This window comes from Bombina bombina, chromosome 2 (assembly GCF_027579735.1).
Source record: "Bombina bombina isolate aBomBom1 chromosome 2, aBomBom1.pri, whole genome shotgun sequence".
NCBI classification, from domain to species: domain Eukaryota; kingdom Metazoa; phylum Chordata; class Amphibia; order Anura; family Bombinatoridae; genus Bombina; species Bombina bombina.
The window spans coordinates 1,292,342,903-1,292,367,451 of NC_069500.1; the positions used below are offsets into that span (position 1 = coordinate 1,292,342,903).

General features: G+C 42.8%; 1 protein-coding gene across 4 annotated transcripts in view; it reads right to left on the reverse strand.

The window, feature by feature from the left end:
- The window catches only part of BST1 (bone marrow stromal cell antigen 1), a 275,199-nt gene that overhangs the window by 198,556 nt on the left and 52,094 nt on the right, over positions 1–24,549 (reverse strand). For all 4 annotated transcript variants that reach the window (XM_053704123.1, XM_053704120.1, XM_053704121.1 and 1 more), the window contains exon 5: positions 772–854. In XM_053704123.1, the coding sequence (XP_053560098.1) occupies positions 772–854 (83 nt within the window). The remainder of the gene's footprint in view (positions 1–771; positions 855–24,549) is intronic.

Genomic DNA, 24,549 nt, shown 5'->3' on the forward strand with positions numbered 1-24,549 from the left:
CATATGAGCCTACCTAGGTTTAGCTTTCAACAAAGAATACCAAGAGAACAAAGCAAAGTTGATGATAAAAGTGAATTGGAAAGTTGTTTAAAATTGCATGCCCTATCTGAATCATGAAAGTTTCATTTTGACTAGACTGTCTCTTTAACAGAAGGGGTTAATAGGTGTAATATAGTATTTGCAATGCGGGAGGGTGGCCGTTTAGGGGTTAATAGGTAGTTTATGGGTGTTAGTGTACTTTGTAACATTTTAGTAATGAGTTTTGTGAAAAAAAAATTGTTTCACAAAATCCATAACTACTGGTCTCAGATTGCGGAATGGATCCGACGCTAGCATTTTAGCCAGACCGTACAACCTGTAATATGGCGTTATGGAAATCCCGCACTCAATTTTTGAGTGTGGAATGGATCGTTGCGTTACAGGCTAAGATGCTTGCGGTATAGCTATACCGCTGCGACTTGTAATAAGGGAGACCTGCAATTCCATGGGCAATGGCCATTTTTTTAGTGGTATAGCCATACCGCACCATACCGCACCATACCGCAAAACTTGTAATCTTGCTGTGTGTTTGCTATAGAGCAGCAATGAAGCAAAGAGAATAAATATAAAGAGCCACATCTATAATTGATGAGTGCTCCACACGTAATAAGTTCTGCTGACTGAAACAGTATACTGTTACCATCATTGTATAAAACATTACTTTACAAATCAGAGCTACTGTACATTACTGCAACCTCTTTATGCTTTTGTATGATAAACAAAGAAACATACCGTGACTGAAGCGATCCTCCAGAATGATTCCTCTGCATTGTCTTCACATTCTGCTGTAGTGGGACAGGAGCTGTACTCTATGCCTAAAAGAAACAAGAATTGCAAGTGTACTACATATAAAAGGAGGCATTCACCTAATGATCTGGATACAATGATGTGTTATTAAATGTTGCAAACTATATACTTACTGTATATCAAAAAACTAGTAGCAAGCCATTATAGACATGCAGTATGTTTTAAGGTGGCATATCAGTTTCACAATAAATTACAGATGGTACCATTAAAAATATACAGTACATGTATTTAAAGGGATATGAAACCCACATTTTTTTCTTTCATGATTTAGAAAGAGCCTGCGATTTTAAACAACTTTCTAATTTACTTCTATTATCTAGTTTGCTTCATTCTTTTGATATCCTGTGCTGAAAAGCATATCTAGATAGGCTCAGTAGCTGCTGATTGATTGCTGCAAATAGATGCCTCATGTGATTGGCTCACCCATGTGCATTGATATTTCTTCAACAAAGGATATCTAAAGAATGAAGCAAATTAGATAATATAAGTAAATTGGAATGTTGTTGTAAATTGTATTCTCTACCTTAATCATGAAATAAATGCTTTGGGTTTAGTGTCCCTTTAAGTTTATACAATAAAACCAAATCCATAATTATAAGTTTTGTATTACATAATATATAGTTAAAAAAACACATTTATATTTCTTATTTATTTGCCTGCCTCTTGTAATTTACTAAAGCAAATTATACTTATTACAACTTGAATAGTTAAAGTAAATTTTTTTCTTTAACAATTCAGATACATTTCATTTTAAGCAACTTAAGCCGGCCCATTTTTGGTTCAGAACTTGGGTAACATTGCTTATTGGTGGCTAAATGTAGTCATCAATAAGCCAACGCTCTTCCAGGGTGCTGAACCTAAAATGGGCCAGCTCCTAAGCTTTACAGTACATTTCTGCTTTTTAAATAAAGATAACAAGAGAATGAAGAAAAATTGCTAATACAAGTAAATTAGAAAGTCGCTTAAAATTGCATGCTCTATCTGAATCATGAAAGAAAAAGTTTGGGTTTAGTGTCCCTTTAAGGTTGCTGCAGCTTTCCTCATCCTGCTACATGCTAAGTAATGATTTTTTAGATCAGTACACAAGTTAATTTACACACAGCCTATAAATGTCTACAAAAGAGAACAGGTAAACCTACTCAAGGGATTTTAACTTCAATAGACTCTATGGCCTCTATTTATCAAAGGTCTGTCGGACCTGATCTGACAGTGCGGATCAGGTCTGACAGACCTCGCTGAATGCGGAGAGAAATACGCTCTCCGTATTCAGCATTGTACCAGCAGCTCACAAGAGCTGCTGGTGCAACGCCGCCCCCTGCAGAATCACGGCCAATCGTCCGCCAGCAGAGAGGTGTCAATCAACCCGATCGTACTCGATCGGGTTGATTTCCGGCGATGTCTGTCCGCCTGCTCAGAGCAGGCGGACAGGTTATGGAGCAGCGGTCTTTGACCGCTGCTTCATAACTGCCGTACCTGGATGTGGCGGATGCCATAGGAATCAATGGGAGTCTGAAAGCAGCGAAAGATCATGTTCGCTGCTGCCGATATCAAATTGATTCCTATGGTAGAATAAAGTTACGTTTACATCTAACACCCTAACATAAGCCTGAGTCCTAATCTGCTGCCCCCACACCGCCGCCACCTACATTATACTTATTAACTCCTAATCTGCCGCCCCTACACCGCCGCTACCTACATAATGTTATTAACCCCTAATCTGCCCCCCCTACCCCGCCGCTACCTACATTATGTTATTAACCCTTAATCCGCTGTCCCCAACGTCACCGCCACTATATTAAATTTATTAACCCCTAAACCTAAGTCTAACCCTAACACCCCCTAACTTAAATATAATTTAAATAAATTTAAATAAAATTACTATCATTAACTACATTATTCCTATTTAAAACTAAATACTTACCTATAAAATAAACCCTAAGCTAGCTACAATATAGATTTAAAAAAAACAACACTTTTTTGACTGTTTTAAATAATAGCAGTCAGTTTCCTTCACACGTGTGCATTTCAGTGCCTGCCTGCCAGGGCACAGTGTTACCCCAGCGCAACTCATATCTGGTTTAACAGTAGTGTAGATTTTAAAAAAACAACACTTTTTTGACTGTGTTAAATAATAGCAGTCAGTTTCCTTCACACGTGTGCGTTTCAGTGCCTGCCTGCCAGGGCACAGTGTCACCCCAGTGCAACTCATATCTGGGGGCCTAGTTATCAAGCCGTCAACCTCAAATACGCTGGAATTCCGCAGCGTATTTGTGGCGAGGCTGATACGCCTTAGTTATCAAAGGCTCGAGACCGGCAAAAGTAGAATTTTGTGACGTAAGCTTCGATCCGCCGGACTCAGTCCGACACAGATCGATTCTTACGTCACTCCAGATGTTCCGCACACAAGTGCGGCACATTCTCACTACTTTTGCTAGTTATCAAAAAACTAGCAGGTACGCTCGGCACTTTTACGGCCCAGCGTACCTGGTTTTCAAACCGCCACCCCTGGAGGTGGCGGATCCCATAGGAATTAATGGGAATCTGACCATAGCGAAAGTACAAGTTCGCTGCTGACAGACATCCCATTGATTTCTATGAGAGATGTCTGCACCTAACACCCTAACATGTACCCCGAGTCTAAACACCACTAATCTGTCCCCCCTACACCGCCGCAACTAAATAAAGTTATTACCCCCTAAACCGCCGCTCCCGGAGCCCACCGCAAGCTACTCTATACATATTAACCCCTAAACCGCCGCTCCCGGAGCCCACCGCAACTATAATAAATGTATTAACCCCTAAACCGCCGCTCCCTGAACCCGCCGCAACCTATATTAAACCTATTAACCCCTATCCTGCCCCCCCTACACCGTCGTCACCTATAATAAATTTATTAAACCCTAATCTGCCCCCCCTACACCGTCGCCACCTATAATAAATTTATTAACCCCTATCCTGCCCCCCACTACGCCGCCGCCACTGTAATAAAATTATTAACCCCTAAACCTAAGTCTAACCCTAACCCTAACGCCCCCCTAACTTAAATATTAATTAAATAAATCTAAATAAATTAACTCTTATTAACTAAATGAATCCTATTTAAAACTAAATACTTACCTTTAAAATAAACCCTAATATAGCTACAATATAAATAATAATTATATTCTAGCTATCTTAGGATTTATTTTTATTTTACAGGTACCTTTCAATTTATTTTAACTAAGTACAATAGCTATTAAATAGTTATTAACTATTTAATAGCTTACCTAGCTAAAATAAACTGAAATTTACCGACTTCCGGTGGGCGGAGCTAGCGGCTGGCAGCAGGAGTTCAGAGCTCCGGGATTAAATGTTTTAATGGTGTTATTTGCTGCCAGCCAGCTTTCCCCACGACGCTGCCTTGCTGGGTTGCCCTCTACGGTACCCCATCCGGCCCAAGAACCATCGTGAAGGGCAGAAAATCGCCCTTGCCTCGGAGGTCAAAATCGAACTGCGCCATACGGCACGAGCGGTAACGCTGACCGGCGCCATATTGGAAGAGCTCCCCCCTTCACCTCAGTGCCAACTTCAACTCAGAACGGACCTTACAAGCGGAACGGCCTCGAATGTGGTAATCGGTGGGATCAGGTGAGAGGCGGTAACACCGCGAACTATTACATAACTGGTTAGAACCGCTCCACCTCAAAGTATAACCGTATGAGGCCCTGATAACGGACTCCCTGGAAAGTATCCCATGCATGCCCATAAGAGATTGCTGCACACTCCGTAAAAGTAATGTGGATGCACTAGTGTAAACTCAGATAAATCAGCTTTAACTTACAACAAGGCACAACCTCACTTCCCTACAGGGAGACAAACTTGCTATTAAGTGTTCAGCAGAGGGATATCGGCCTTCTCATACCCCAGTAATTGCTAAGGGGAGAGCGCATAAACACCTGCTCTGCTTGAAAACTGAACATTGGGACAATCCCTGCATAAACTGTATATTGATCTAAACAGACTTTTCCTATACAGACTCTTTTCACCTTATAGCTGGTATAGCTCAATTTTTTAGGATTGTATTTCTGATCCATCAGCCCAAAGCCGCTCCACCTCAAACTATAACCGTGTGAGGCCCTGATAACGGACTCCCCGGAAAGTATTCTATGCATGCCCATAAGAGATTGCTGCACACTCCGTAAAAGTAATGTGGATGCACTAATGTAAACTCAGATCAATCAGCTTTATCCTACAACAAGGCACAACCTCACTTCCATACAGGGAGATAAACTTGTTATTAAGTTTTTCAGCAAGGGGATATCGGCCTTCTCACGCCCTAGTAGTTGCTAAGGGGGGAGCGCATAAATACCTGCTCTGCTTGAGAGCTGATCATTGGGACAGTTTCTGCATAAACCGCATATTGATCTATACAGATTTTTTTTTCCTATACAGACTCTTCTCACCTCATAGCTGGTATAGCTCAATTTTTTAGGATTGTATTTCTGATCCATCAGCCCTGATTAAGCCTGCTACATAAGACAGAAAAGGAAAAGAAAAATCACCTTTGTTTGCATAGTTGGTACAGCTAAATTTTTTATTTCACACCTGCATTTTGCCATGTGATATCTGCAAATTCAAAATCTGTGTCTTCATTTCCTCCATTTTCCCTCCACATATCTACTTTGATTGCTGCAATACACAGTGCAACAGCGCCCTCTGGTGATTTGCACACAGTGTTATACCATTCCTAGTAACTGTCTGTATTTTGTTCTATGAAAGTGGACGAGTACTTTCACAGGCTGCCCTCGCCTTTAGGTGGCACAATGAGTCACAGATCAAAGAATCAGGAAAAAAAACAAAAGCCTCTGATAGAAACGCAGGCAAACCCATCATTTGCAGATTCTGAAGGCAGTATTTCAGGAGCTCACTCTTCACTCCTACAGGAGCTCAAGGCTTTCTTTTTACCAAAAATGGATAGCTTGCAGGCTGGTGTGGACACCTTAACCAGTGAGGTGCGGCTCTTCTCTACTCGCATGTCGGCCGCGGAACAAAGAATTTCAGGGGTTGAAGACAGACAGCAGGAATCTGAGGTTTCTTTAAAACGCCTACTGAAACAAAATCAACAGCTAATAGACAAGGTGGAGGACCTAGAAAACCGCTGCAGGCGAAATAATCTACGAATCATAGGAGTTCCTGAATCCATTAAAGATAAAGAATTACTAGAATTTGCTGCCTTGACTCTCCCGAAAATCCTGGGCCTGCCCCAGGACTGTTTACCTCTGGACATTGAAAGATCTCACCGCATAGGCCCCAACAGATATCTAGAAAATTCCAAGGAGAGGCCACGACAAGTAATCTTTAGATGCTTAAATTTCCAGGATAAGCTTGCACTCCTGCGAGCCTACAGGGCGGCTAAGGAAGTCATCTTTGAAGATCACCGTCTCTTACTTTTCCAAGACTTTTCAGTTGAGGTCACTAAGAGACGTAAGGACTTTGCATCTATCTGCTCTACACTGCATGATCAGGGACGTAAATTTGCACTCATGTTCCCAGCTACCTTGAAAATTCAGAGCCTTTCAGGCCCTAAAACCTTTCATACGCCTGCGGCAGCACAGGCATACCTGGCATCAGAGCGGAGACAGGAAAATGGCTGATGAGACTCTCTTAAGTATTATCGTTTAAAAATTTCTTTTCATATGCATCATGTTGATTACATTATGTATCTTGCTCTGGCGGGTCCTGTGGCTCTGGTCATGTTTGCCAATTTTGGCTGTGGCCGGAGGCAAGGTTCCGCACATGGCAACTTGTTCTCTCTGTTATTACACTACCTGTTCAGGTTCATGTTTGTATCTACATTGCACTGTTAAGGCTGGGAAATATTATGCAGCATACTTAAACCTTAGTTCTAATATGCATGTTATTAAAACAGTTCACAGCTACCGCTGGTTTCCCCTGGGTCCCCTAGTAGGCTTAATTTTTGGCCTATCCCTCACAAATCCAAGCGGAGACCCTCTGTCCACCACTTGCCTTTTGATCGATGCAGATTATGATATCCCTATTATGTTTAGGCCCCAGGGCATCGACACCGAATATAAAAAACATAGTTCCCTACCTTTAAGCCCATATACATTTCCACCTGACTACCTAAGGCCTATTCATCTGCCCCTGCCAATTGTAGGAATTCCTGGTAAATTTTCTCATTTTAAACTCACACTAAACATTCCAGGGCTCTGTGTGGTTTTGCTGCTTCATGTCCCCTCCCCCAAGAACAGAACTTTAGTTCTAAGATGTTATGCTCCCTGCTATCATGCTGTGTTTTTGTTCATCAAATGGTTCTTTTATAAACAGACTACCTCTGGGATGATATCTATTGACATTACTACTATCATGGGTATTGACCTCTTACTTATACAAATTGTAAACATTGCTGTGTGTTCTTATCTCTTTTGTAGCGATTGCTGGATTGGGACCTGGAGGCCTCCGGACCCCCCTCCTTCATCACGTCATCCTGCCCTGAGGACACACCTATGTTTTTCCATAACTGTAAGTCACCTATTACTACCTACACTCCAGACACCACAGGGGACACTTGCTAGGACACTACCTATTAGGTCGTGCCCTCTCCACCCTTACACTCTGTGGACATGACTCTTCCCCTTAAAATTATAGCGTGGAACGTAGGGGGCATCACATCCCCGGCAAAGAGAAGTAGGATTCTCCACCACTTACACTCACTGAAGGCTGACATTGCTATGCTCCAGGAGACAAAATTGACAGTTGAGGAACATGCGAAGTTAAAAATCAGATGGGTAGGACAGGTCCTCAGCTCCCCTACAGAGGGCAGGAAAAGAGGAGTTGCCATTCTAGTGCGAAAGGGTTTAGCGGCCTCATTATCAGCAGTGAACATTGACAAAAAGGGACGATACATAGTCGCATCACTCCAGACCAATGCACATACATATACTCTCTGTAATGTTTATGGCCCTAATGAGCATGATCCCCCCTTTTGGACAAATTTATTGGCGATATTGGCCACACAGAGTGCCCCTCTAATAGTAGGAGGGGATTTTAATTTGGCTCAGGCTCTTCCGCTAGATAGGTTTAGAGATCCCTCAGCATATGGTTCTTTCAAAACACACGTAATCCGCTACAAACGTGAAGTATCCTTGATTGGATCCTTCAAGGAGACTCTGGGTTTGCTAGATGTCTGGAGAGCAAGGAACCCGGATGAGAGGGATTTCACTTGCCTCTCAAAAACATACCATACTATGTCGCGTATTGATTATTTCCTAACTGCCTCAAGCATAATGCCACACATCTTATCTACTTATATTGGCCCAGTCACCTTATCAGATCACGCCCCAATCACCCTGATACTGCAACCACATTCCCCCAGACCTCCAAACAGAACTTGGAGATTTCCTCTCCACCTATACAACAACATTGAGTTCCGTAGACACTTAAAGGCATCCTGGACGCATTATGCATCTGACAATGCTTGTCATTTGGGTACGCCAGACCTGTTCTGGCACGCCTCAAAAGCGGTGATGAGAGGTCATATAACCTCCTTTGCAACACACCATAAAAAGCAACTTACGAGGGTAGATGAGACTCTCCTTGCTCAATTTACTACGGCTTACAATAACTACTTACATGCCCCCACGCCAACATCTAGGCAATCTTACTACGATCTCAAACAGACAAGGGATACTTTCTTAGCCCAACAAGACAATAAGGTCAATATTCACAGACAGGGTCGCTATTACCGACATGGTAACAGGGCTGGTAAACTGCTGGCCAAACTAGTTCATTCCTATAAACCCAAGTCCCAAATCCTAGCCATTAATTCTAAGGGTACCCTCACCGCCAACGCCAAGGAGATTATGACTGAATTTGTAGACTATTACACTTCCCTGTACTCTAAACAACCTATCCATATAGAAGCCAAGCGTGCCTTTTGGGACGCAGTAAAACTCCCCTCTCTTACAGAAGAGCAGTCTTCCCTGTTAAATTCTCCTATAAGTCCCCAGGAGGTTCTCAGGGCTATACGACAAAGCAAACTGGGTAAAGCAGCAGGCCCGGATGGGTTACCTGCAGAATATCTTAAGTTACTAGAGGAGGAATTAGCACCAATTCTCTCATCCTTGTATTCTGCTTACCTGGCGGGCACTGAACAACTAAATGATAGATTCTCTGAGGCTAATATCTGTCTCCTTTTGAAACCTGATAGAGATCCCACTCAGACTTCTTCATATCGTCCAATCTCCCTATTAAATGGGGATTATAAACTCCTAACAAAAATCTTAGCGGACAGGTTGGCAAAGGTTCTTCCACATATAGTTCATGCAGATCAAACGGGTTTTGTAAAGGGCAGATCCTCAGTTATTAACATTAGAAAGACTCTAGGCGTTGTGTCCCATTACTGGTACAACACACATACACAATCTCCATCCCAACTACCAGACGCATGCCTTCTAGCACTAGATGCTGAGAAGGCGTTTGACCGGATCGAGTGGGATCACTTACATACGTCACTGTCGCGCTTTGGTATGCAGGGTGACTTTCCCAGCTTTTTACAAAGATTATACTCAGCCCCTAAGGCCTCTCTTATAATCAATGGAGGGCTCTCTCCTTCCTTTACGTTACAACGGGGTACGAGACAGGGATGTCCCCTCTCCCCTCTCCTTTTCGATTTAGCAATCGAACCCCTGGCGTCCTACATCAGGCACCAATGCGCCGGCTTAGATATATGTGGCCAAAAGCAGCATCTATCACTTTACGCCGATGACCTACTGCTCTTTGTGGGTGATCCTGGTTCCAATTTACACCCTCTTCTGAAAGTTATTGATGATTTTGGCAAGTTTTCGGGGTACAAGATCAACATTGACAAATCGGAGGCCACCTGGTTGCAAAACTCCCGAAACATGACCCTAGCAGATTTTGGTCTTAAGACTACTCAGGGTAGTTTTAAATACTTAGGCATATGGATACATGTTAACCCACATATGTTATACTCTTTGAATCTTGCTGGGACTATAGGTGACATCAAGCAAATGCTGCTGAGTTGGATGAAACTCCCCCTCTCTCTTTCGGGTAGGGTACACCTTTTTAAAATGGTGGCCCTGCCCAAACTTCTTTATCCATTACAGATGTTGCCTCTTCTCCTCACTCAAAAGGATGCGACATCTTTGCAAACTGCCATTGGAAACTTTGTTTGGCAGGGCAGAAAACATAGAATAGGCAGGACTACCTTGTCAATGACAGTGGAAGGAGGGGGGCTCCGTCTTCCTAATATAATATGGTATAACTGGGCGGCTCTCTCTAGATTTGCATTGGACTGGCTGGTAGGGAAAAACTATTATACTATCCCTGACCTGGAGTCTAACATCATTAAACCACTGCATTTAGCTTATCTGCCTCATGCACATTTGAAATCTCTATCCCCGTTCATTCAAAACCATATATTGTTTAGGGATCCTCTAAGAGCCTGGACCAAGATTTGTAGACTCTGGGGTATACAACGTTCAGCTAGTAAATATCTCCCGATCCAGGGTAATTTGGACTTCCTCCCCGGGTACACCACGCAAGCATTTCAGACATGGCAACAATTACAACTCACACGACTGCATCAACTTTTACGACCCCTGACTCTAGAAATACTGCCCTTCCAAGACCTGAAATCACGTTATAACCTCCCGCACACACACAAGTTTGCATACTTTCAATGCCGACACTACGTATCCACCTTGATTTCAGAGGGACTCCTCTCTGTAGAAGCCTCCAATTTAGATACATTGAGTGCGCTGGCGAAGATAGGCCCTCTGAGGCTGTCACATACATATAACTTACTGATCCATCACTCTAAGGATCATGTGCTTCATGGCATGGTATCAAAGTGGTCCCATTATGGGGAGCTAGAGATTGACCCGGTATTGATTACCACAAGTTTCGAGAGGGCACACCAAAGTACTATTTCTGCAAAATTGAGGGAATCACACCTGAAATTCTTACATCAAGCTTACATCACTCCTGGCCTAAGGGCTAAATGGGTTGGAGGAGCACTCAACTCCTGTAGTAAATGCCGCCTTGAATATCCTGATTGGGTACACCTACTCTGGAGTTGCCCTAAATTACAAAAATTTTGGCAAAAAATTGCGTACTGGCTATCCAAATTAACTAAACAAACTGTGTCCCTCTCGGCACAACATGTGATCTTTCTGACACCTAGAGATCAGACATACAAGCACGACATTTTTTTAAATACCACACTCATGTTAGCTAAACAAATTATCCTGAGAGAGTGGACAGGGGACCGTAACTTACCTTTTCAACACTTACTTAAAACAATTCATGATCAGATGCTGATTGAGCAGGCAGATACTAGGGGGGACCCTGAGAAAAGAGTCAAGAGATTTCTCCTTAAATGGGAGGCTTATTTGCTGCACCTACCTGACATAGTAAGAGATAGGGTTCTGCTTCCTTTTAAAAATAGCCAATATGTTTTAAATGAAAACCTCAGAGGAAATTGGTGTCTATCCACGGATCAGACCCGTGAGTGACCTGCATATCGAGGGAGGGGGGACCCGGAGGTACTCTGGGTAAGTATGGCTGCTATATGTTATTTTTTTTTTCTTTCTTTCTCTTCCTTTCTTCTCTTTCTTTCATTCTTCTTTGTATGTTATTATCTTTCTTCCTTGCTCTTAGCTGATATGTTTCCTTTCTCGATTTCTCCTCTTTTTCTTTGGTTGATTGTAAAAAATGTTCTTAGAAAAAAATTGAGTCCCAGGACATACATGATGATCACATATACTTATTGTATTCCTTTGCTGGTATGCTTTGATATAACATGCTCTGAAAACTGTTTTGTTCTGCAGGTGACCACTTTGTCACACCTGCATTATTATGACTGCATTTACCATGTATGACTCGGATTCTTTTCTATAAATAAAGTTTTAAAAAAAATAAAATAAAAATAAACTGAAATTTACCTGTAAAATAAATCCTAACCTAAGTTACAATTAAACCTAACACTACACTATCATTAAATAAATTATTCCTATTTAAAACTAAATACTTACCTGTAAAATAAACCCTAAGATAGCTACAATATAATTAATAATTATATTGTAGCTATCTTAGGATTTATATTTATTTTACAGGTAACTTTGTATTTATTTTAGCTAGTTAGAATAGTTATTAAATAGTTATTAACTATTTAATAACTACCTAGCTAAAAGAAATACAAAATTACCTGTAAAATAAATCCTAACCTAAGTTACAATTAAACCTAATACTACACTATCATTAAATTACTTAAATAAACTACCTACAAATAACTACAATTAAATACAATTACATAAACTAACTAAAGTACAAAAAAATAAAAAAATAAGTTACAAACATGTTAAAAATATTACAACAATTTTAAGCTACTTACACCTAATCTAAGCCCCCTAATAAAATAACAAACCCCCCCAAAATAAAAAAAATGCCCTACCCTATTCTAAATTAAATAAAGTTCAAAGCTCTTTTACCTTACCAGCCCTTAAAAGGGCCATTTGTGGGGGCATGCCCCAAAGAAAACAGCTCTTTTGCCTGTAAAAGAAAAATACAACCCCCCCCCCAACATTAAAACCCACCACCCACATACCCCTAATCTAACCCAAACCCCCCTTACAAAAACCTAACACTAATCCCCTGAAGATCATCCTACCTTGTCTTCACTCAGCCGAGCAGCGATGGAACCGAAGTGGACATCCGGAGCGGAAGAAGTTAATCCTCCAAGCGGCGCTGAAGAAATCTTCCATCCGATGAAGTCATCATCCAGGCGGCGCTGAAGAAAAGTCTTCGATCCGGCCGATGTCATCTTCAAAGAGGCGCTGAAGAGATCTTCTATCCGGGCGATGTCATCTTCCAAGCCGGGTCTTGAATCTTCCTTCCGCCGACGCGGAACCTCCTTCTTCACCGACGGACTACGACGAATGAAGGCTCCTTTAAGGGACGTCATCCAAGATGGCGTCCCCTCAATTCCGATTGGCTGATAGGATTCTATCAGCCAATCGGAATTAAGGTAGGAAAAATCTGATTGGCTGATTGGATCAGCCAATCGGATTGAGCTCGCATTCTATTGGCTGTTCCGATGAGCCAATAGAATGCGAGCTCAATCTGATTGGCTGATTGGATCAGCCAATCGGATTGAACTTGAATCTGATTGGCTGATTCCATCAGCCAAACAGAATTTTCCTACCTTAATTCCGATTGGCTGATAGAATCCTATCAGCCAATCGGAATTGAGGGGACGCCATCTTGGATGACGTCCCTTAAAGGAGCCTTCATTCGTCGTAGTCCGTCGGTGAAGAAGGAGGTTCCGCGTCGGCGGAAGGAAGATTCAAGACCCGGCCTGGAAGATGACATCGCCCGGATAGAAGACCTCTTCAGCGCCTCTTTGAAGATGACATCGGCCGGATCGAAGACTTTTCTTCAGCGCCGCCTGGATGATGACTTCATCGGATGGAAGATTTCTTCAGCGCCGCTTGGAGGATTAACTTCCGCTCCGGATGTCCACTTCGGTTCCATCGCTGCTCGGCTGAGTGAAGACAAGGTAGGATGATCTTCAGGGGATTAGTGTTAGGTTTTTGTAAGGGGGGTTTAGGTTAGATTAGGGGTATGTGGGTGGTGGGTTTTAATTTTGGGGGGGGGTTGTATTTTTCTTTTACAGGCAAAAGAGCTGTATTCTTTGGGGCATGCCCCCACAAATGGCCCTTTTAAGGGCTGGTAAGGTAAAAGAGCTTTGAACTTTATTTAATTTAGAATAGGGTAGGGCATTTTTTTATTTTGGGGGGTTTGTTATTTTATTAGGGGGCTTAGATTAGGTGTAAGTAGCTTAAAATTGTTGTAATATTTTTAACATGTTTGTAACTTATTTTTTTATTTTTTGTAACTTAGCTTTTTTTATTTTTTGTACTTTAGTTAGTTTATGTAATTGTATTTAATTGTAATTATTTGTAGGTAGTTTATTTAATTAATTTAATGATAGTGTAGTATTAGGTTTAATTGTAACTTAGGTTAGGATTTATTTTACAGGTAATTTTGTATTTCTTTTAGCTAGGTAGTTATTAAATAGTTAATAACTATTTAATAACTATTCTAACTAGCTAAAATAAATACAAAGTTACCTGTAAAATAAATATAAATCCTAAGATAGCTACAATATAATTATTATTTATATTGTAGCTATATTAGGGTTTATTTTACAGGTAAGTATTTATTTTTAAATAGGAATAATTTATTAAAGTATAGTGTAGTGTTAGGTGTAATTGTAACTTAGGTTAGGATTTATTTTACAGGTAAATTTCAGTTTATTTTAGCTAGGTAAGCTATTAAATAGTTAATAACTATTTAATAGCTATTGTACCTAGTTAAAATAAATTGAAAGGTACCTGTAAAATTAAAATAAATCCTAAGATAGCTAGAATATAATTATTATTTATATTGTAGCTATAATAGGGTTTATTTTATAGGTAAGTATTTAGTTTTAAATAGGATTCATTTAGTTAATAATAAAAATATTATTTAGATTTATTTAATTAATATTTAAGTTAGGGGGGCGTTAGGGTTAGACTTAGGTTTAGGGGTTAATAATTTTATTACAGTGGCGGCGGCATAGTGGGGGGTAGGATAGGGGTTAATAAATTTATTATAGGGCGCGACGGTGTAGGGGAGGCAGATTAGGGGTTAATAAATTTATTATAGGTGACGACGGTGTAGGGGGGGCAGGATAGGGGTTAATAGGTTTAATATAGGTTGCGGCGGGTTCAGGGAGCGGCGGTTTAGGGGTTAAACTATTTATTTAGTTGCGGAGAGGTGCGGGATCAGCAGGATAGGGGTTAATAACTTTATAATAGAGGGCGACGGTGTAGGGGGGCAGGATAGGGGTTACTAGGTATACTGTAGGTGGCAGCGGTGTCCGGGAGCGGTGGTTTAGGGGTTAATACATTTATAAGAGTTGGGGCAGGGTCTAGGAGTGGCGGTTTAGGGGTTAATACATTTATAAGAGTTGCGGCGGGGTCTAGGAGCGGCGGTTTAGGGGTTAGTAACTTTATTGAGTTGCGGGGGGCTCCGGGGGCGCCGGTATAGGGATAGAATAGTGTAGTTTAGTGTGAGTGCTTAGTGACAGGCTAGCAATAAAGCTGGGAAAAAGCCGAAGAGAAGCGAGATCGGATGAGTGATAACTGTCACAGTCCGCTGCTCATCGCCCCGCGGCTTTTTGACAGCTTTATTTGATAACTTAGGCGTATTTTTTCAGGTCCGCGGCGGCGAAGGTAGGCGAGCTTAGGCGGGCGTATTGGGCCGGCGAAGCCAGAAAAGTAGACGGCTTGATAACTACCCCCCCCTGGTGTAACAGTAGTTTAGATTTAAAAAAAACAACACTTTTTTGACTGTGTTAAATAATAGCAGTCCGTTTCCTTCACACGTGTGCGTTTCAGTGCCTGCCTGCCAGGGCACAGTGTCACCCCAGTGCAACTCATATCTGGTGTAACAGTAGTGTAGATTTAAAAAAAACAACACTTTTTTGACTGTGTTAAATAATAGCAGTCAGTTTCCTTCACACGTGTGCATTTCAGTGCCTGCCTGCCAGGGCACAGTGTCACCCCAGTGCAACTCATATCTGGTGTAACAGTAGTCTAGATTTAAAAAAAAAAACACTTTTTTGACTATGTTAAATAATAGCAGTCAGTTTCCTTCACACGTGTGCGTTTCAGTGCCTGCCTGCCTGCCAGGGCACAGTGTCACCCCAGTGCAACTCATATCTGGTGTAACAGTAGTGTAGATTTAAAAAAAAACAACACTTTTTTGACTGTGTTAAATAATAGCAGTCAGTTTCCTTCACACGTGTGCGTTTCAGTGCCTGCCTGCCAGGGCACAGTGTCACCCCAGTGCAACTCCTATCTGGTGTAACAGTAGTGTAGATTTAAAAAAAACAACACTTTTTTGACTGTGTTAAATAATAGCAGTCAGTTTCCTTCACACGTGTGCGTTTCAGTGCCTGCCTGCCTGCCAGGGCACAGTGTCACCCCAGCGCAACTCATATCTGGTTTAACAGTAGTGTAGATTTAAAAAAAAACAACACTTTTTTGACTGCGTTAAATAATAGCCGTCAGTTTCCTTCACACGTGTGCGTTTCAGTGCCTGCCTGCCAGGGCACAGTGTCACCCCAGTGCAACTCATATCTGGTGTAACAGTAGTGTACATTTAAAAAAAAAAAAACACTTTTTTGACTGTGTTAAATAATAGCAGTCAGTTTCCTTCACACGTGTGCGTTTCAGTGCCTGCCTGCCAGGGCACAGTGTCACCCCAGTGCAACTCATATCTGGTGTAACAGTAGTGTAGATTTTAAAAAAAACCCACTTTTTTTACTGTGTTAAATAATAGCAGTCAGTTTCCTTCACACGTGTGCGTTTCAGTGCCTGCCAGGGCACAGTGTCACCCCAGTGCATCTCATATCTGGTGTAACAGTAGTGTACATTTTAAAAAAAACAACACTTTTTTGACTGTGAAATAATAGCAGTCAGTTTCCTTCACACATGTGCGTTTCAGTGCCTGCCAGGGCACAGTGTCACCCCAGTGCAACTCATATCTGGTGTAACAGTAGTGTACATTTAAAAAAAACAAAACACTTTTTTGACTGTGTTAAATAATAGCAGTCAGTTTCCTTCACACGTGTGCGTTTCAGTGCCTGCCTGCCAGGGCACAGTGTCACCCCAGTGCAACTCATATCTGGTGTAACAGTAGTGTAGATTTAAAAAAAAAAAAAACACTTTTTTGACTGTGTTAAATAATAGCAGTCAGTTTCCTTCACACGTGTGCATTTCAGTGCCTGCCAGGGCACAGTGTCACCCCAGTGCATCTCATATCTGGTGTAACAGTAGTGTACATTTTAAAAAAAACAACACTTTTTTGACTGTGAAATAATAGCAGTCAGTTTCCTTCACACGTGTGCCTTTCAGTGCCTGCCAGGGCACAGTGTCACCCCAGTGCAACTCATATCTGGTGTAACAGTAGTGTACATTTAAAAAAAAAAAAAAAAACTTTTTTGACTGTGTTAAATAATAGCAGTCAGTTTCCTTCACACGTGTGCGTTTCAGTGCCTGCCAGGGCACAGTGTCACCCCAGTGCAACTCATATCTGGTGTAACAGTAGTGTACATTTAAAAAAAAAATACAATTTTGACTGTAACAGATTGAATAGCAGTTAGTTGTCTACAAGCGTATGTGTCAGGCCTACAGCGTCTACTCTGCCAACTTCTGCCAGTACACAGTGCCACTCATATCTATTGTCACAGTAGCTTGCACGCATAGTACCACTAATCGAAAAAAAAATGACAGGCAGAGGCAGGCCATCCCGCAGGGTCCGTCGTGTTCGTGGTGCTGTGATTCCCTTTGGCCCTAGAATAATGCCCAGTGTTCACAGGCCACGTACCCCGAATTCAAACAGTTCTGAGGACATAGTTGAGTGGCTAACACAGGACACCCAATCTTCTACAGCTTCCGCTCGGAACCTTGACGCACCATCCTCCTCCAGCTTATCTTCGGGCACCTCTCAAGTTACCACTTGCCCGCCTGCCGCTACCACCACCAACACTAGCACCACAGCCGCTTCACTTGATCTGTCAGAGGAGTTATTTACACATCAGTTGGAAGAAATGAGTGATAGTGATGCGCAACCATTATTGCCAGAGGATGTAGATAACAGGGATATGTCTCAGTCAGGCAGCATTACACACATGGACGTACGGTGTGATGATGATGATGTTGTACCCGCTGCTGCTTCCTTTGTTGACTTGTCAGATACAAGTGAAGCGGTTGATGATGACGATGCGTCCGTGGATGTCACGTGGGTGCCCGCTAGAAGAGAAAAAGAAGAGGGGAAAAGTTCAGATGGGGAGACAGAGAGGAAACGAGTTGGAAGGAGGGGGAGGTCGTCGCAAGGAGCTAGTGGCACAGTCAGACAGCATGCATCGGCACCCAGGCTCAGCCAGACAGCACGCCAATCAACGCATGCTGTTGCCACCACCAGAATGCCATCATTGCAGAGCTTAGCAGTGTGGCATTTTTTTTGTGTGTCTGCCTCTGACAACAGCGATGCCATTTGCAACCTGTGCCAAAAGAAACTGAGTCGTGGGAAGTCCAACACCCACCTAGGTACAACTGCTTTGCGAAGGCACATGATCGCACATCACAAACGCCTATGGGATCAACACATGAGTACAAGCAGCACACAAACTCAAAGCCGCCATCCTCCTCCTGGTCCAGCATCTTCAGCCACGTCAACCACTGCTGTCCTCCTTGCCCCTTCTCAACCATCCGCCACTCCGTGTCTCGCCTTGAGCAGTTCCTGTTCATCTGCCCACAGTCAGGTGTCTGTCAAGGACATGTTTGAGCGTAAGAAGCCAATGTCACAAAGTCACCCCCTTGCCCGGCATCTGACAGCTGGCTTGACTGAACTCTTAGCCCGCCAGCTTTTACCATACAAGCTGGTGGAGTCTGAGGCGTTCAAAAATTTGTAGCTATTGGGACACCGCAGTGGAAGGTACCCGGCCGAAATTTCTTTGCACAAAAGGCAATCCCCAACCTGTACTCGATTGTGCAAAAGGAAGTAATGGCATGTCTGGCACACAGTGTTGGGGCAAGGGTCCATATGACCACTGATACCTGGTCTGCAAAGCATGGTCAGGGCAGGTATATCACCTACGCTGCGCATTGGATAAACCTGCTGACGGCTGCCAAGCATGGAATGCGTGGCTCTGCAGAGGAGTTGGTGACACCGCCATGACTTGCAGGCAGGCCTGCTGCCACCTCCTCTACTCCTCCTACTCCATCCTCTTCCATAACCTCCTCGGCTGAGTCCTCTTCTGCTGCTGCATCTTGCTCCACATCAACGGCACCCCCCCCCCAGCTCCCCAGGTACTATTCCACATCCCAGATATGGCAGTGTCACGCCGTCTTGGGGTTGACTTGCCTGAAAGCAGAGAGTCACACCGGACCAGCACTCCTGTCCGCCCTGAACGCACAGGTGGATCAGTGGCTGTCTCCGCACCAACTGGAGATCGGCAAAGTGGTTAGTGACAATGGAAGAAATTTGTTGGCGGCATTGAATTTGGGCAAGTTGACACATGTGCCATGCATGGCACATGTGTGCAATCTGATCGTACAACGCTTTGTGCATAAGTACCCAGGCTTACAGGACGTCCTGAAGCAGGCCAGGAAGGTGTGTGGCCATTTCAGGCATTCCTACATGGCCATGGCGCATTTTTCAGATATCCAGCGGCGAAATAACATGCCAGTGAGGCGCTTGATTTGCGACAGACCGACACGTTGGAATTCAACATTCCTAATGTTCGACCGCCTGATCCAACAAGAAAAAGCCGTTAACGACTATTTGTATGACCGGGGTGCTAGGACAGCCTCTGCGGAGCTGGGAATTTTTTTGCCACGTTACTGGACGCTCATGCGCAATGCCTGTAGGCTCATGCATCCTTTTGAGGAGGTGACAAACCTAGTCAGTCGCACCGAAGGCACCATCAGCGACATCCTACCATTTGTTTTCTTCCTGGAGCGTGCCCTGCAAAGAGTGCTTGATCAGGCCGTAGATGAGCGTGAAGAGGAAGAGTTGTGGTCACCATCACCACCAGAAAGAGCCTTATCAGCATCGCTTGCTGGACCTGCGGCAACGCTGGAAGAGGATTGTGAGGAAGAGGAGTCAGAGGAGGAATGTGGCTTTGAGGAGGAGGAGGAAAACCAACCACAACAGGCATCCCAGGGTGCTCATTGTCACCTATCTGGTACCTGTGGTGTTGTACATGGCTGGGGGGAAGAACATACCTTCAGTGAGATCACTGAGGATGAGGAACGGGACATGATTAGCTCGGCATCCAACCTTGTGCAAATGGGGTCTTTTATGCTGTCATGTCTGTTGATGGACCCTCGTATAAAAAGGCTGAAGGAGAACGACCTGTACTGGGTGTCCATGCTACTAGACCCCCAGTATAAGCATAAAGTGCCTGAAATGTTACCGAATTACCGCAAGTCGGAAAGGATGCAGCAGTTCCAAAATAAATTAAAAAGTATGCTTTACACAGCGTATAAGGGTGATGTCACAGCACAACGGGAATATAAAAAGGGAAGAGGTGAAAGTAATCCTCCTCCTCCCACGACCACGCCGGCAAGGACAGGACGCTTTACAGACGTGTTGTTGATGGAGGACATGCGGAGCTTTTTAAGTCCTACGCATCGCCACAGCCCTTCGGGGTCCACCCTCAGAGAACGACTCGACCGACAGGTAGCAGACTACCTCGCCTTAACTGCAGATATCAACACTCTGAGGAGCGATGAACCCCTTGACTACTGGGTGTGCAGGCTTGACCTGTGGCCTGAGCTATCCCAATTTGCGATAGAACTTCTGGCCTGCCCTGCTTCAAGTGTCCTGTCAGAAAGGACCTTCAGTGCAGCAGGAGGTATTGTCACTGAGAAGAGAAGTCGCCAAGGTAAAAAAAAACTAGATTACCTCACCTTTATTAAGATGAATGAGGGATGGATCCTGAAGGGACTGACAGTGGGCGATACATTCAACTAAAAAAGGCCTGATGAGATGAGATGCCTTGGGCTAAAAATGGTCCACACGCTGCTGTATTTGATCTCTGAATGCCGGATGACTTGCGTGACTTATCCGCCAACAACTAGGGTTCAAGCCACAATTTTTTAGGGCACTTTCTGTCTGGGAAACAAACATCAATTTTTCTGGCCGCTGCTACAGCGGCGGCTGCAACAATACCTAATTTTTCAGGCATGTGTACATGCCTAATTTTTCTGGCCTCTGGTGCTGAATTGTGGCTTCAAAAACCAAACCAAAAAAAGGCACATAACAGGGATGAAACTGATAGGAATAGTACTACTTAACACACCACTCCTATCTGGTGGCATATTAGACTGCACACGCAGTGCCCCAAATTTGAAGCAGGAGGACCGACCAAGCATCTTTTTCCATCTCCCGGTTCCTAAAATCGATGCCATATGCACGTCCCCTGATAGGGGACGTAACAGGGATTAAACTGATAAGAATAGAACTACTTAACACACCACTCATATCTTGTGGCACATTAGATTGCACGCGCAGAGCCCTAAATTTGAAGTAGGAGGACCGACCAAGAATCTTTTTCCATCTCCCGATTCCTAAAATCGATGCCATATACACGTCCCCTGATAGGGGACGTAACAGGGATTAAACTGATAAGAATAGAACTACTTAACACACCACTCATATCTGGTGGCACATTAGATTGCACGCGCAGTGCCACAAATTTGAAGTAGGAGGACCGACCAAGAATCTTTTTCCATCTCCCGGTTCCTAAAATCGATGCCATATGCACGTCCCCTGATAGGGGACGTAACAGGGATTAAACTGATAAGAATAGAACTACTTAACACACCACTCATATCTTGTGGCACATTAGATTGCACGCGCAGAGCCCTAAATTTGAAGTAGGAGGACCGACCAAGAATCTTTTTCCATCTCCCGATTCCTAAAATCGATGCCATATACACGTCCCCTGATAGGGGACGTAACAGGGATTAAATTGATAAGAATAGAACTACTTAACATACCACTCATATCTGGTGGCACATTAGATTGCACGCGCAGTGCCACAAATTTGAAGTAGGAGGACCGACCAAGAATCTTTTTCCATCTCCCGGTTCCTAAAATCAATGCCATATGCACATCCCCTGATAGGGGACGTAACAGGGATTAAACTGATAAGAATAGAACTACTTAACACACCACTCATATCTTGTGGCACATTAGATTGCACGCGCAGAGCCCTAAATTTGAAGTAGGAGGACCGACCAAGAATCTTTTTCCATCTCCCGGTTCCTAAAATCGATGCCATATACACGTCCCCTGATAGGGGACGTAACAGGGATTAAACTGATAAGAATAGAATTACTTAACACACCACTCATATCTGGTGGCACATTAGATTGCACGCGCAGTGCCCCAAATTTGAAGTAGGATGACCGACCAAGAATCTTTTTCCATCTCCCGGTTCCTAAAATCGATGCCATATACACGTCCCCTGATAGGGGACGTAACAGGGATTAAACTGATAGGAATAGTATTACTTAACACACCTTATAATAACGCAGAGAGAGGCAATGCAGAGAGAGGAGTCTGAAGAAGAGGAGTCAGAGGAAGAAGGTGGCTTTGAGGAGGTGGAAAACCAAACACAGCAGGCGTCCCAGGGGGCTTGTTTTCACCTTTCGGGGACCCTTGGTGTTGTATGTGGCTGGGTGGAGGAAGAGACCTTCAATGACATCAGTGAGGACAAGGAACGGGACATGGCTAGCTTGGTATCCAACCTTGTGCAAATGGGGAGTTTGCGGTTGTGCAAATGGACTGTTTGCGGTTGTTTGCGGTGCGTTAAACGGGGAGTTTGGTCTGTCACTGTGAAGCGGGCGTAACCCTTACACTACCTGATCGCTACAACATCATACCTGATGTTTTAAAGCACGTTATTCCAAACAATTTAGGAATGTTAGGTGATTTATGCCCTTTATAGCTTAAAACCAGACTCTGCATCAACTATGTAATTTTCCATGGGATTTTTGCCATGGATCCCCCTCCGGCATGCCACAGTCCAGGTGTTAGTCCCCTTGAAACAACTTTTCCATCACTATTGTGGCCAGAAAGAGTCCCTGTGGGTTTTAAAGTTCGCCTGCCTATTGAAGTCTATGGCGGTTCGCCCGTTCACGAACAGTTGCGGAAGTTCGCGTTCGCCGTTCGCGAACCCAAATTTTTATGTTCACGACATCACTATTTATAACTTTTTTATGATATTTTTTTTAATCATTTTTATTAGATAGAGTAACTGTACTTTTCAGTGTATTTTTGATGTGTTTTGTGACACTTTTTTGTTATGCGAAACAGTTAAAGGGACACTGAACCTAAACGTTTTCATTTATGATTCAGATAGAGCATGACATTTTAAGCAACTTTCTAATTTACTCCTATTATCAAATTTCTTTATTCTCTTGATATTTTTATTTGAAATGCAAGAATGTAAGTTTAGATGCCGGCCCATTTTTGGTGAACAACCTGGGTTGTTCTTGCTGATTGGTGAATAAATTCATCCACCAATAAAAAAGTGTTGTCCAGAGTTCTGAACCCGAAAAAAAAGCTCAGATGCATTCTTTTTCAAATAAAGATAGCAAGAGAACAAAGAAAAATTCATAATAGGAGTAAATTAGAAAGTTGCTTAAAATTGCATGCTCTAGCTGAATCATGAAAGAAAAAAACTGGGTTCAGTGTCCCTTTAACTAGAGCTGTGAGGACGTGCTTTCCTGACAAGCGTTAACTTCAATTGCGCTTAAAGTGAATGTCAATTTTGATGCTAAAGTGCCCAGTTTTTAAAAATTTGATTAAAAACAGGGGCACTTTAATTCATCAAAATTTACATTTCACTCCTGTTGAGAAAAAAAAAACTTACCTTTTAATCTTCACAGCAGCTCCAGCTTCCTCCGGTCGTTGCATTTCTGACGTCAGAAATGATGGATAGGTCATCCTCCAATCACGGCTTCCCCCCCCCCCCGGGAGAATCAGTGTCTGATTCAACGCTGTGATCGGAGGAACCCGGATTCCTCATTTTAGACCCAGGAAGATGCTTTGCGACGACCGGGGGAAGCTGGAGCGGCTGTTAAGATTAAAAGGTAAGTTTTTTTCACAACACGAGTGAAATGTAAATTTTGATGAATTAAAGTGCCCCTGTTTTTAATCGAATTTTTAAAAAACGGCACATTAGCATCAAAATTGACATTCACTTTAAGCGATTGCATTTACTTTCAACTTGTACGAGCGCTACACCAGATGCGCGCAAACAGATGCGATAAACCACTTTTCACTTGCACATAACTGTTAGCGTTACATTCCTAATCTGGCCCTTTATAAGAAGAGTGATTTAAACTGACAATAAACCTCTTTTAAAAAAAAAAAAAAGTCTTTGCATAGTACAGGCACGTGCTTCATAAATGGTACATGCACAGTATCACATGCTTCTCCCTCTGACAGGCCTGGCACAGTTAAAGGAACAGTGTATTGTAAAATTGTCTTCTCCTTAATGGGTTTTCAATGGCTTGTTGTATCAACTTCAGAGGTTAAAATGTATGGGAAATTGTTCCTTTAGATATATTTGTATATGAAATAGCTATTTCTGCTGATTGAAGCCACAACCAAATACAATGGGCTGATCATGTTTGGAGAGAATGCCTCATTATCTTATCTGGAAATTCTCTCCACTGAAAAGCTCACGGCGATATTTCCCCATTAAAATTCAAGTTACTCCCATGATACAGCCATCAAACTCCCACAGAACGCCTATAAGTTCTCACTGTAACAAATTTGTTCTTTATTTCTATTCTATTTTATTTTTTACATATTATTAAAAAAAAAAATTAACAAGCAAAAGTAACTACATTTGAAAATATACATAATACTTAAAATAATTTGCATTATACAGGACAATGCATACATTTTAACATTGTATATAAATGAAATGCTACACTAAACTATTAGTCCCTTATGCATCCTCGACCCCAGCGCAAACTACACCTAACCATTTCCTAACCTATTAATCCTAAACAACCCCCCATCGCAATAAGCCCCCTAACCTATCAA